This window comes from Taudactylus pleione, unplaced genomic scaffold, assembly GCF_031769625.1.
Source record: "Taudactylus pleione unplaced genomic scaffold, aTauple2 ptg000117l, whole genome shotgun sequence".
NCBI classification, from domain to species: domain Eukaryota; kingdom Metazoa; phylum Chordata; class Amphibia; order Anura; family Myobatrachidae; genus Taudactylus; species Taudactylus pleione.
Genome location: NW_028284519.1, coordinates 18,656,066 through 18,670,896, shown reverse-complemented (window position 1 = coordinate 18,670,896; position 14,831 = coordinate 18,656,066). Strand labels below are relative to the sequence as shown.

The following is a 14,831-nucleotide window of genomic DNA, read 5'->3' as shown; positions in this document are numbered from 1 at the left end:
CAGCAAAATCCCTTTCTCAGAGTCCATGGGGATTACGGGTCACCCTCTCTGCACTCCTGCGTGTTTAGTTTTGTCCATTTCTGTTGCTTTCTCTGTGGGAGGAGGTTATTCCCTCTTTTCTGTTCCTTACCATCTCCTTCCGTCTCCTCTAAGCTTGGTTAACTAAAATGAAGGTGAGGTGTGGTATAGAAGGGGAGGAGCTAAGCACTGCAATCTTCAAGATATAAAGTGCCAGGGTCCATACACCACTCACTAGCGTATGACAGTGTCGCCCAAGGACTCAGAGAAAGGGATTTTACTGGTAAGTACAAAAATCCTGTTTTTAGGCATCATACATGCAGCCATAAACTTTTTAAAATGTAAATTAAAGGACACAGTATTTGAGCATCATTTTTAACACAATATGATGAATGAAAAACTGAAACCTATCGCTTTTGATGAGTCAGTAACTTTGTTTAGGTAGCATTGTGCTTTATGGGTGTTTCTTATACAGCGTTCAGACTGTTAATGCAGTTGAAAAAGGCCATTCATTTAAATGGGTATAGATTAAGAAAACACCCATTTGAACTTAGACATGCGTTTGGCTACCGGGAAGATAAGGTTTGTTAAATACAAAAATAAACGCATGTCAACTCGTCTGAAAACATGCATAAAACTCACACTAATTAGATATATATATTTATTAGTTCTTTGCGTGTCCTGTTACTGGATACTCAATATAGAAACACTCACTGTGGCTTTGTCAAGAACTTTGACAGAGTTTTCGTCAGCGACTTTGTGCTTCCGCAGTGCCTCCTCAAGAGTCCACAGTGGTAAGTTCTCCCATTTCCCAAAAACCACAAGGTCAATGTCGCTACACGGAAGGAACAAATCATAGAATAGTCAGAAAATGCAAATGGTCTAATCAATGAGAGTAATAATATTATAGGGACACACACACACACACACACACACACACACACACAGAAGCTGTGATTGAAGAGGCCCTTAGAAGTTGGCAAGAAGACCTAGCGGCACTTCTACATACACACTATAGCAGCTATAGTGTCATCAAGGTCTTCATCAGAGCAATTAGCAAATCAGTCTATATCAACCAGTTTACCAAACTATCATTACAGGCCAGGTTTTAAGGATATCCATGCTTGAGCACCGGTGACTTAATTAGTACCAGAGTCAATTTGATTTAACCATCTGGACTCGTGGATATCCTTCAAACCTGGACTGTAATGGCAGAGTTTGGGAAAGTCTGACATGAGCTAAGCATTCTTCATACCCATGACAAAACGCAGTGAGCCTGGGTAACAGCCAAGGGCATGTGAGTCAACAAAAGTTCACAATGTAAAGGTTGAAAAAAATAGAAAAGGTATATGGTTAAACCAAATCTCTTACCTGGTAGGCAAATAAAGACCGGTTTTGAAACTCCCAAATATTTGAACCTGAAATATATATAAAAAAAATGTAAATATAAACAAACACAAATGCAGGTTTCAAATGATGTGGCCTGGCCTGCACAGAACCTTATCATCAAACCCCTTTACAATGAAATCTAACGCTTACTTCAAGCCAGGACTGATGACCAAACATCTGTGTATAGTCTCGCTGATGTTCTGGTGGCTGAATGCAAGCAAATCTATCAGTCATGTTCCAAAACCTTGCAGATAGCCTTCCCAGAAGTGTGCAGCAAACAGGGGTCCAATGTCATATTAATGGCCATGGTTTTGGAAAGAGATGTTCAATCTGATTAATTTTAGTTTAACTGTCGTGGGATACAAGCTAGGGAGACCAAGACTTTCCCTTTAATGGTCCTGTCGGACGCCACCGATTTACTGAGCAACATAAAACCTGTTTTCTGGCCAGAAACCATTTCCTATTAGTGCAAACACAGGTAAGGGGTCTTGTTTATTCTAATGTACGCCCATTTTATGTATCTTATGTGGCAATAAATATTTAAGTATATAGTATTACACTAAGGGCCATATTCAATTTGAGGCAAAAAGTCAGAGGTCGGACTTTTCGCCAACATTGCCGTTTTTGCAGAGGATAAAGTATTGGGCGCATGCCCGCTTATCCCCGTATTCAATTAGGAATCAGCGAAAACGGGACCCGGCGGAAAGGTAAGTATCGAAAAGTCCTGTCACTTCTGGGGAAATCAGTCCGTCACCCCCCAAAAGATGGTCTGACATGGGGGATCACTATGGGGTTTTTAAACAGCCTCGGCAAGTGCATAATTGCGTCTTTGAAGAAGTGGTGAAGAATAGCATTTAGCTTTATTTTTTGGGAAAAATAAGTAGTTCCATCAAATTTGGGGAACATGAAAATGGGTGCAAGCATATTTTTAAGTCCCTAGAGTGATTTTTAAAAAGTCTTCCAAATTTTTTTTATTGCCCCCAAAATAAAAGCACTTTTTTTGGGGTGTACTATGCTTATTATTAAAATAAAATTGACAGATTTTTAAAATTCTGCACCCCAAAACCCCAATTCTGCAGTGGTGAAAACATATCCCCGTTATTTTACAAAGACTTTTCGAAGCAGCAAAAAGTCTTTGAAATTGAATATGGGGATAATTAAAAATGGTGAAAATGACGTCATCTGCGATAAATTATCGGCGATAACGGATTTTTTGCACCAAATTGAATATGGCCCTAAGTACCAATCTATTTTTTTTTTTGTGGACAAATGATATTCCTAGAGGGATTTTTTGAAGTCTGGAACATTCATCTGATAAGCTGGAATATCTCCAAAAATGGGTACAAGGTTTAAACAACAGTATGAGATGAGCCTGACATACTACTCTACATTTGTCCTTATTTTGTCCCACAAGCTGATCCTTTCCACGAAATTGGTTGTTGGAAGAAGCATCCAGGTAATAAGCTTTGAAAGAACTGCAATTTCTATGTTTTAAAAATTCTGAGTTATGTTACAAGCATTATTCACTGTTCACCTGGAAAATTATTTCCTGGTGATTATATTACGCAATGTCCAGTATAATTTTAACTAGAGGCATTTGGGATATAATTTTGGAGTACTTTATCCAAGGATCTCTCACAATGCCATGAGTTAGGGGTATATTTACTAAAGTAAAGATTTTTTAGAAGTGGGAGATGTTGCCCATAGCAACTAGATTCTACTTAAGATTTATCTAGCACCTTCTAGAAGATAATAGCTAGAATCAGATTGATTGCTATGGGCAACATCTCCACTTCTAAAAACCCCCACACTTTAGTAAATATACCCCTTAGTGTAAATAGCAAGCTTCACTTATGGCACGAAATCAATTATTGCTATTTAATTATTCACACTTTATATGATTTTTAAACATTGTTTGGCATCCCCTGTGTTCGTTATGTCTTGCAAATATAACTAAAGCTACTTAGGGTGGCTATGTCTGTACCATGCATCAAAAATGTATGGTACACAAATACACACAAACATAAAATACAAAACATATAGCAAGCCATCATCTTTCAACTGCCTAGTGCAAGCTGTACACAGAAAACGTATGTCCCAATAGTTGTACAATGATTTAATGTTTTTTAACTATCTTACAGCATACTAAGTGATATATAAAAATAGCTAACACATTACTGACAAATTACAAAAGATTAACCATACAGCTTATATTAAAAGAGGTTGTCTACTTAAAAAAATATAAATAACTAACTATGTACTACTGGAGGCAGTACAGAGGGAAATAGGAACCACGCTCCCCGGTGCCCTTTGTTCATACTGTAGCTGGTGGGTGGAAGCTGGCACAGCTACTTGCCAGTTAAACTACGATTTGACATTCCAACCACTTATACATGGCTTAATTATATAAAACAGCTGAACACCAAGATCTCAGACCGATTTAACCACACAGATAAATGGCCAAATTAGAAAATATTCAGTGGTTTCACACTAAGGTGAGCGCATACATTTCCTCCTCTGCGGCTTCTGTTAATACATTTAGAAGACTGTCTTTTACGGAATACATTTAACAACATGACTGATCCCAAGGCTATTCTAAGACATGTACGATGGATTGTTTTCAGCTGCATGCGCCCTATATGACCACTCAGACATACTTGGAGATCCTGTGCTAGTTTGCTGTAGGCGTTATTTGTATCTGGTCCCAAATAAATAATTATTAGGAGAACACAGCTGAGCGATAGACCAGATTATACTCACATCTGCACTTGGCCAGAGCTCCTTAATTACATTTTCAATTCGATTTACAACCTCCATCCTCATTTTCTCCTCTTCTGGCCGAGGGGACATGTATTTGTAAAAGTCGAGAATCTCTTCGTGGAGGCTGCAGTGATAATTACAAATACATAGGTTTATGAAAGCAGTCTCAGACTACATACTCAGAATAAAAGTAAAGCAACAGGGCCAGCACTTTAGAGGACTACGTTGAGAAACGATATTGATTTGCTGTGATGGGGAACGAATGTCCAAACATTTTAGACTTACTACAATGCAACTGCGAGTGATTTGCAGCTTCCTGCTGAAATCTTCAACTGTGCAATGGGAACAGTGACCTTTCATGACACATTTGTGGGGAAAAGATATGACCTAGTTTGTAATGCTGCTATGAGGCATTGCACCTCTCCAGTGTGGAAATGATCAAAATAAAATCAATTTAGCACAAGGTAAATATGCTGAAAGACACCTATCCTACACTGGTGAGCTCTAATAAGCAAAGGCCCTTATCTATACTTATTTCATAAAACATACAAATTAACTTTAAAAAAAAAAAAAAAAAGAGAAATTAGAGTTGGTGGATGGGGGAATTCAATTGTTACCCGCACCTCCCCTCTTAAGTGAAGTGCAATATTCAACTGTTGTGCTGCTGGGTTTGAGTGCCCATTACTTACTACATGCCGCGCCCAAATGCGCCAGTGAGTGGCCGCGCAAGGGAGCTATAAATCCATGCTGAGTTTGGGAGCCCAACTTTGGTCGTATTTGTGCTCGCCACCTCAGGAGACTGCAAGCAGAAATAATGGGTGCCAGCGGCACAACAATTGAACAGCGCGCGACAGGAGCTGAACCCGCCATAAAACAATTGAATCCACTCCCCACCCCCATAGGAGTCACCAAAAAAAACTTCAGTTAGCTGGTTCCTTCTTATAATCAATAATTATTTGGCAGATATACAGGTACAAAGAACATTTAATACACACAATGGGCACGATTCAATTAAACGTGAAGTGAACAGCGCCAAAGCTATTCAATTCTGCGAGAAGTTAGGTAGGGAAAGGCTTGTTCTCGCGCTTTAAACAGGGTGTTTAGGCACGAGAACAGGCATTCTCCGACTAAACTTCCCGGCACGATGCAGTTTTCCCGGCACTAAGGGCAGTACACAGCATTGCGCCTGGACTTTTGTCAGATTTCTGCTCGCACCCCAGGAGGGATTAGAGAAGAAATCCTTAGGGCCATACTCAATTTGGAGCAAAAAGTCTGTTATCGGCGATAATTTATCACCTATGACGTTATTTTCGTAATTTTCACTTATCCCCATATTCAATTTCAAAGACTTTCGCAGGTGTGAAAAGTCTTTGTAAAAAAAGCGGGAATAAGATTCCACCAGTTTAGGTGGCGAAAAAAAAAGCAGAATTGGGGTTTTGGGGTGCAAAATAAAAATAAATAGCATGCAGCCTTGGGAATGTTCGCTTAATGTAATCTGTGTAAACAAAAAAATAATAATAATAATTTAAAAAATTCCTCAGGACACCCCAAAAAAGGTACTTTCATTTTGGAGGCAAAAAAAACAATGTTGGGTAACAAACTTAAAATCTAGCAAAATAATCTCAGGGGGGGGTCCCCATGTATGCGGCAGGTGTTTCTAGAATGCGGGTGGTTGCGGCAGGTGCATTTTTGAATAATTTAAAAAAATCATTTTAGGGACTTAAAAATATGCTTGCACCCATTTTCATGTACCCCAAATTTGATGGGACTAGTTATTCCCCCCCCCCCCCAAAAAAAAAGATAAAGGCTATTCTTCATCACAGGCGCATTTATGGACCTGCCGCGGCTATTTAAAAACCATGATTACCTTCAGCAGGCCAAATCGGGGGTACCCGATCAGATCATCTTTTGGGGGGTGACAGGCTGATTTCCCCTATAGTGACAGGACTTTACGATACTTACCTTTCCACAAGGTCCCATTTTCGCCGATTCCTAATTGAATACGGGGATAAGAGGGGACGCGTCCGATACTTTATCCTAGGAAAAAATGATGATGATGGCGAAAAGTCCGACCTCAGACTTTTCGCCTCAAATTGAATATGGCCCTTAGTCGGGCTTAGCAGCACAAATGAATTGAATAGCTCCGGGAGCGGATTCCCGGCGATATTCACTTAGCGTTGAACAGAATCGTGCCCTATAAATTTCCAAATATATAGCCAATCACCCAGTTGGACAAAGGTAGTGAAAACATCTACACTCCCCGGGAACAGGTGTTCCTCCTCCACTACACTTACTCCGACCATAATATTACAAAGCCCCCGTCTTCAACCCAGTAAACCTTTGCCCCCAGTTTCAGTCCTTCATGGGGAGAGAGAGACATTGAAAGATGCGAGTAAAGCCCCTTTTAGTCAGCTAGTACAGAAACTCATTATTTCGCTCTAAATTGTAGAGCGCTATGTAACTATGCCACAATGATTCCACAGCCCTGTATAGGGAACATACAGAGCGAAACTGAAATCAAATGTGCAGTCAGGGTAAAATTGAGGCATCGTTGGAGCAACACAGAGCTATAACCCGTCAAACAAGGTAAGACAGGGACATGGGACGAGGTTTGGGGTACTCACTGTAACTAGACAGGCAAGTGTTTGTAAGTCACAAGGAGAAGGCAGTTCAGTATCCAATGAGCCTGGACCCAATAAAAGGGGAGTACGCATAGTCCTTGTAAAGGACTAGGAGGAGAGCAGAGACAAAAGCACTGGAAGAAAGAATAGTGCTAGGGATAAAACATGAAATAGGGCCCTAAGAAAAAGACAGAACATTGATGATCGATTTTTATAGTTTTTAAATCGATCAAAATTGACCTTTAGTAAATATATCCCTAGGTGTGACTTGCCAAGGGAACAAGTTCCAGAGGAGGGGAGCAGAGCGGGAAAACTCTTAGAGGCATGCATGGGATAAAGTAACCAGGGTGAAGTAGAGGCGGCAAACAGAGTAAAGATGGGTACACACTGGAAGAAAGGTTGCCTGATCCCGAGGATTGTTAGCGACATCTCCCATCGGCCCTACTGCAGGGCAAATGGGGTATGTCGCCAACAGTGTCCTGCTGCAGAATGCAGCATCCCTCCCCTCATCGGACCCGGCAAGTGCATACCAGGTCCTGACACACGAAACGTTGGCCTGGGTACACATTGTCTGATGTGTACCCACCCTAAAGCTAGGCACACACAACGGATCTGTCAGATTTATTGTCAATATTGTCTAATGTGTCGTCCCTACATGCAGCTCAGTATCACAATGGAGGGGATAAGGAGCATATGAAGCAAGTTGTAGAGTTGGGAGGAGCTATAATAATTTTAATAATAAAAAGTCTACAGAGTAAGTTTACTAAACAGAAAATAAAATGTCTTCAGAAAGGTACATCCAGAAAAATCGGGAGCACTGTGACACTAGCTTATGTTATCAGTTAGACTTTACATTTTAGCACGAACTAAAAAAAAAAAAAATTTAATTAAAGATGGCAGTGACAGCTTATTGGGGTTACAGGATATGTTTAAAGTGTAATAACATTTTTATCTTAAAGCGACATCTTACTAAAAGCTTCTAAGGCACAACATACTGGGGGTAGCAGGGGGGGGGGGGGGAGGAATAGGAACTAAATGCGGAGCATAACCAGAATTACAACTGTCAGGAAGAAACCATTGTAAATATTGTCAAACATTACGTTTTAGTGGTTTTCTAGGTCAGAGCTTTAACTTAGATATAGCCCTGAGGACTGTTCAAACTCTCAAAGGGGAACCAAGTTATAACTTGCTGCAACTCATAGGGGTCAATTCAATTAGCCAAAAAGAGCGACAAGTTGCCGTTTCAACGCCATGGAAACACTGGCAACGGCACCACATCTCGCCCCTTTGCATCCCTATCCTTCCCCAATACTAGCAGATTTTTGGGTGGCTGTGAACCCAAAATCAGTGAGTGCGGAGCTGCAGCACATATACTAGAGCAGCTAAGAAAATCAATTGGTCTTATCAAACCTTAAAAATATATATAATAAAAAAAAGAAAATTCTGCACTCCTATTTTAGGATATAAGTTACAGAATAAGTTCTTTCATATTCAGAGATATTAATCATTCAGAAAAAAAAGAAAAAACATTTTTTTCTCTTCGTTAAGGTATCCCCAAGTCAGTAAGCACTTATTCAGCATATCTCCTCTCCTTCTTCCCACATATGTACAGTGGTAAATTTCAAAATAGGGACACACTGAGATAATGGCATTAAACTTTATTAACACCTAGCATTTGCCCACAGCTTCACTCGCATGGATATGTTATTGCTCAGCGGAAATCATTTTACAAAGACAGTAGTGGCATCTAATCTTGTGATGTATATTTTATATTGTAGACATTGATCACAGCATGTCTTTGTAAATAACATTTGCAGTTTTTTCCTTCAGGGATTAACACAAAAAGATGTTTGGGGCTATTAATTTGTGAGCAAACCACGTAAAGCTGTCCATGGTAGAAGCAGCTGGTCCTGAGATCTACACCTGCAGCCCTCAGCATTTGTCCCTGCGACTTGTTCACCGTCATAGCAAAGCAGAGGCTTACAGGAAACTGCAGGCGCTTGAATTGAAAAGGACAATCGTTGGGATAAAGGGTCTACGTGGTACACACAGTCTCACCTGCGCCCAGGGGCTGGCTGGCAACTTTTAGCCTGGGGGGCAAATGCATGCAGGCGGCCCTGGCAGAGGAGTAGCGTGTAGCCAGGAGGCCCAAAGAACGTGCGTGCTATGGCGCCCCCCCCTCAAGTGTTCCAGGGTAATGTAAAGTAAAAATAAAGATTAGGGACAGCCCCGTCGTGGTGCCCATATGCAGTGCCCCCCTGTGCCCCAGGAGAGGACCCCCCTTATGCAGGCCTCCAGTAGCGCCCCCAGTAGTGATCCCCCCTATGCAGTGCCCCTTATACAGTGCCCCCAGTAGTGGTGCCCCTGTGCAGTGCCCCCAGTAGCAGTCCACACCCCATGCAGTGCCCCCAATAGTGGTAACCCTTATGCAGTCCCCCTTAAATAGTGGCCCCAGTTGTAGTCTCCCCCCTATGTAGTACCCCAGTATTACCCTTTTTATAGAGCCCCCAGCAGTGGTCCCTCGATGCAGTGCCCCTAGTGGTAGTCCCCTCCCCCCTATGTAGTGCCCCTAGTAGTAGTCCCCTCCCCCCTATGCAGTGCCCCTAGTAGTTGTCCCCTCCCCTTGTAGTGCCCATAGCAGTAGTAGTCCCCTCCCTTGTAGTGCCCCCCAGTTGTAGTCCCCCCCTTGAAGTGCCCCCAGTTCTAATCCCCAGTAGTGGTCCCCCCTTGTAGTGCCCCCCCCGTAGTGCCCCCAGTAGCGGTTCCCCCTCTTGTAGTGCCCCCAGTAGTCCCCCCCTTGTAGTGCCCCCAGTTATAATCCCCAGTAGTGGTCCCCTCTTGTAGTGCCCCCCCCGTAGTGCCCCCAGTAGTGGTCTCCCTCTTGTAGTGCCCCCCAGTAGTAGTCCCTCCCTCTTGTAGTGCCCCCAGTAGTGGTTCCCCCTTTGTAGTGCCCCCAGTAGTAGTCCCTCCCTCTTGTAGTGCCCCCAGTAGTGGTTCCCCCTTTGTAGTGCCCCCAGTAGTAGTCCCTCCCTCTTGTAGTGCCCCCAGTAGTGGTTCCCCCTTTGTAGTGCCCCCAGTAGTAGTCCCTCCCTCTTGTAGTGTCCCCAGTAGTGGTTCCCCTTTGTAGTGCCCTTAGTAGTCCCCCTCCTTGTAGTGCCCCCAGTAGTGGTTCCCCTTTGTAGTGCCCCCAGTAGTAGTCCCTCCCTCTTGTAGTGCCCCCAGTAGTGGTTCCCCTTTGTAGTGCCCTTAGTAGTCCCCCTCCTTGTAGTGCCCCCAGTAGTAGTAGTCCCCCCTTCTATTGCCCCCATTATTAGTAGTCCCCCCCCTTGCAGTGCCTCCAGTAGTGGTCTCCCCCCTTGTAGTGCCAGCCTCCCCCCCCCCCCCCTTCCCAGTAGACACAGTAAAAAAAAAAAAAAAAAACTTACCTGAATCCCCGCACCCGCTGTCGCCATCCGCTCCTCCGTTTGTCCTTCCCGGGCCGGGCCGCTCTGCATTATGGGAGACACGTCATGTGACGTTATGACGTCTCTCCCATTGCCCACTGCGGGAGCCGGAAGATGGGAGCGGCTCCCGCAGTGGGCGCAGCAGCAGCTAATGAGAGTCTGACAGACTCTCATTGGCTGCTGATCAATACAAACACACAGCTGCCGGAGCCGGCGGCTGTGTGTTTGTCACTTGTGTAGCGCTGACCGAACTCCGTCCGGTAAGTGCTACACACGCGGTGCAGTCTGTGTCATAGTGACAGACTGCCCGCGGCCCGCATGACGCTCCGGCCCGGGGAGCACATGGCACCCTGCCCCCCAGCCCAGCCCGCCACTGCCTGCGCCAGATTCAGTTAGAAACTGTCTCTCAATTATGTTCCTCTGTAGAGCAGTGACTAAGTGCCGGATTCAATTAGAGGCGAAAAGTGCCATTTGGAGAAAAGTTTCAGTGGATTCGGACTTTCCGCCTATTTTCAAGTATCTCCATATTCAATTCCAGAACGATATTGCATAAGCGGAAAGTCAATGCATTGTAATAGGCGGAAAAGTATCTCCAATGAATAGCGGGAGAAAAAAAAAAAAAGCAAAATGGTTATTTTGCGGTGAAAATGTGGGTAAACTACTCAGAGCCCTTGGGACAGCCACCCAAAGGACGAATCAACATAAAAAAAATGTCCCCAGAACACCCCAAAAAAGTACTTTAATTTTAGGGGCGAAAAAGTAAAAAGTGAGGGGTCAACTATAAAAACTAGCGAAATAGACCAAGGCCAAGTGATTTTGGGATTGCAGGTGCATGTATAAGGGTTTTTCATGTTTTTTTAAAGTTCACTTTAGAGACATAAAAATATGCTAGCACCCCTTGCTACTAAGTAGATTTGGGTCTGGTGCCTCTGATAGGTGTCCTAAATGTTCTACTCCACAGTGCTCGTTCTGGCATCTCCTCGGAGTGCTCTGCTGTCCAGGTGTTTTGGTCTCGAGTCACCAATTGTCTCACTAGAGCAGGAGGAAGAATTCCCCTTTTATTCCCTAAAATGTGTATTTTTGGTTTGGGTATCTTGGATGGGGTTGATCACTCAACGGGCCAATACATAATTAATGCAGAGACTCTGGCAAAGGTTTGTATTGCCCGCACTTGGATGGCATCTAGAGGCCCTACCTTTGCTGAGTGGTGTGGGCTGATGAATGAAGTTGTGGGGCTTGAACGATTTTTGGACACTAAGCAAAATTGTATTTGCAAATATGATCGTATTTGGGGCCCATGGATTGCATCTTTCCATTATGTTGCTGGAGGGAGTGGGACTTCAGACGCTGATGGATTGGCACGATAATGTTTTGGTATTTTAAATCTTTATATGTAATTTCTCTACTGTTTTTGATGGTTGAGAATTATTTCACAGATATTTTAATTATGATTCTATTTTCATGGGTTTATATGACAATGGCTGTATACTATACATTTTTTTATTTTTTTTTGTTTGGGGGTGGGGGGTTATGGTTTGTTATATTGATTTTGTTTATTGGTATGCAAAACCAAAAATCTTATAAAATAAACTCAATTTAAAAAATATATATATATTCTAGCACCCATTTCAAAGTATCCCAAATTTGCCTGGACTACTTATTTTCACCAAAAAAATACTGTTTAATGCCATTCTTCACCACTTGTGCAAAGACGCTAATAATAAGCAATTCAAACTACTTAAGTATCCCAAACACTTTTATTAGGGCTATTAGTACACATCTACATTGATTCCCTATGTTAGTGCATCTTTTTTTGGGGTACAGACTGATTTCCCCACTTGTGACAGTACTTTCCGCCTGTTCCGCATTCGCCTTTTTAGGAATAGAAAATGGAGAAAAGCAGGGACGTGCGCGTAAAGTTTCTGCCTCTGAAACAGGCGAAGGAGGCGGAAAGTCGGACAGGCAAAACTTTTCCGATTTTTCGCCTTTAATTGAATACGGGCCTGTCGGGTTCTGTTGCACCTTGGGCGAAGTAAAATTCCACAGACGCATGATCAGAACACAAACTTTCAATGCTTTGCGCTGTGTCCAGCTGCATTATCTTGTAGATCACAAATCCATTGCTACTTAACCTACAGTAACACTAAAAGGTTGCAAGTAACATGAGTAGCGACTCTATGATATGTATCTTTGTGCGCCATCTACTGGATTAACATATATAATGCAACTTCATGAGTCAATACAGGGCTCGACAAACACACACCAGTTGTTTCGTCTACTATAAATAGCTTTCCTGGTGACTGAAGGAACAGCATTTGTACAGACATGGATGGGAAATATAACTGCCCCCTATTCCAAGCCGCAAACACTTCAGATAACTTATTTAGTATCAGGTTGAATGGTGACCCCCAATGATGCAAACAGTACTTGCATGTTCCTATAACCAACCACCTGTGTCATCTAGCAATCCTAGCAGCAGCTATAAGCAGGTGCTGTTTACCTGAATAACAGAATGGTGTTCCCATTGTGTGACCAGTGCATAGGTAAGGGGTACAAATTCACTGAATGGCTTGGCAAGTGGGGCATGCATTCTTGCCAACATGCTGTGTTGGTACTATGTGCCATTTCCTTACAGATCCTGGCACTGAAATATATGCAGAGATCATAAAATAAGCATAATAGCGCATATTTACGCACTACAGGAAATCAGGGAATCACTTTTTAAAAAGGAACGGGTCCTACAGGACACGCTGTATGTGCGCTACAGCAGCAGGCTCAGTAACTTCTCCCAGCATAATCAAACAGTGTGGGTGGCAGCGTCTCCTCATCCAATGAGGAAGATATGTTCCTATTAGAAGCCTGCCCCATCCCAAACTCGCTGCCTGCTATCTATGGCTGACATGAGTCTGAGACAGCGTGACAGCAAGCATGAGCAGCGCACACATACCAAAGCACATAGACCTACACCCCCAGCTTCTCCTAGGATCCCAGTCTATTCCACAGCCTCCTATACTGGTGTTGCACAACAATTACCTGGAGCTAGAGGAGGAGGATCCTAGGAGAAGCAGGTGGGTTTTATTTTATCCCCGGTTTGCAGGTTCATTGACCACTCGTGGCTGGAAATGCAGCTGTCTGGGCACAGGAGGGGGCATGGGTGGCTGGCAGATGATATTATTAACAGGCATGTGATCTGTTGGTAAAATAGTGACATGTCAAAAATAATTCTACAGACTGGTCATTGTGCTAGAGGAGTGTGCGGTGCAATTTGTGCATGGGCAGAGATCATGTTTATGGCTTGTTAGTATAATTAAATATATATTTATTAGAACCCTCCCCAGAAAATTCTGCGTTTGCCCCTGGCTTGAGTTTGGTGCTGCATGGATGAGCAGGAGGCAGTTTGGTGCTTTGGGGTCCAGGGGTAACATCCCGCGGCTGCTGATAAGTGAAGAGTGGTGGGCGGGCAACCTGAAGGGGGTATGACTGTTTGACAAACTACTACTACAAGCTACCTACCCTTACCCCTTCCCTACCCCCAGCACTGCCTGTCCCAACTGCCTCCTTAGTACTGTCAAGCTGCCATCTACCTTTGCCCACCCCGTACCTCAAGCACTGCCTGCTCCTTTCCCCCAGCACTGTCGCAACTGATGTCTGCCCATACGCTACCCCAACTTCTCCCTGTCTTTACCCCCAGCTTTAAGCCAATTCCTGATTGCCCTTAACCCCCTCCACCCCAACTGTTACCTGTCCCAATTTATGCCTGCCCTCACCCCCCATAATACGTGATGGAACCCAGAAACAGTGGACTAGGACCCCAACTTCTTACAGTGAGGGGTCCCTGGGACCACAAATTATTTCGGTCAGCGCAATAACTGTATATAGAATAAATTTTCCCTTATAGTAGACCAGCTTACATTTACAATTAAAACCTCCAGAATGAATATAGAAGCCTTAACACCCAAACCTACATTTCAGCATATGGCTTCCAATTCATGAGTCTAGTTGTGTACAAAATGAGTAAACCATGTGTCCAATGGAGAGCTGTAATATACAACTGTAGATTTAACTTGTCATTACATAGGTGAAATAAGCTGGATGTTAAACCCAAATACCAAACAGACTGAGTCACTGATCTACATTTAGAACATTACAGCACTTCCCATTTTGCAGGATACCAAAAGCTTTCCTGGGACTTTGGATTTTGAAGAGGGCTGTTTTGTAGAAATATTTGAGAGTTAACTACCATGACATTTACTGTCAGAATCACCAGCTACATAGTTCACTGAACAGTCCCAGTCATTCAATACTTTGTTTAGCTCCATAAATATTGAATTGTAATAAGCTGAATACACAAAATCTTACGTAAGGCAAACACAGCTCATAGGTTCGATAAGATTGATTAGGACCTTGAAATATGCACAAGTCTAGACACACGCAGATAGTAGGTGGGGTTTTTCTTCAAATTTCTAATTACAGACGTTCTCAAGACACCTCTTCAGACTACTGCCTGTATGTTATTTGACGGCCAAATTTAACTATCCGCTCAAGCTAGATATGATGCGGTTTAAAAGGGAGAATACTGTAGCCTTTGTCACCTGTGTCC

General features: G+C 43.1%; 1 protein-coding gene across 2 annotated transcripts in view; it reads right to left on the bottom strand.

The window, feature by feature from the left end:
- Positions 1-14,831, bottom strand: part of TENT4B (terminal nucleotidyltransferase 4B) — a 62,924-nt gene that overhangs the window by 25,839 nt on the left and 22,254 nt on the right. For both annotated transcript variants that reach the window (XM_088471886.1, XM_088471887.1), the window contains exons 2-4: positions 4,168-4,291; positions 1,390-1,436; positions 733-853 (exon numbers count right to left, since the gene is read on the bottom strand). In XM_088471886.1, coding sequence (XP_088328012.1) covers positions 733-853; positions 1,390-1,436; positions 4,168-4,291 — 292 coding nt within the window. The remainder of the gene's footprint in view (positions 1-732; positions 854-1,389; positions 1,437-4,167; positions 4,292-14,831) is intronic.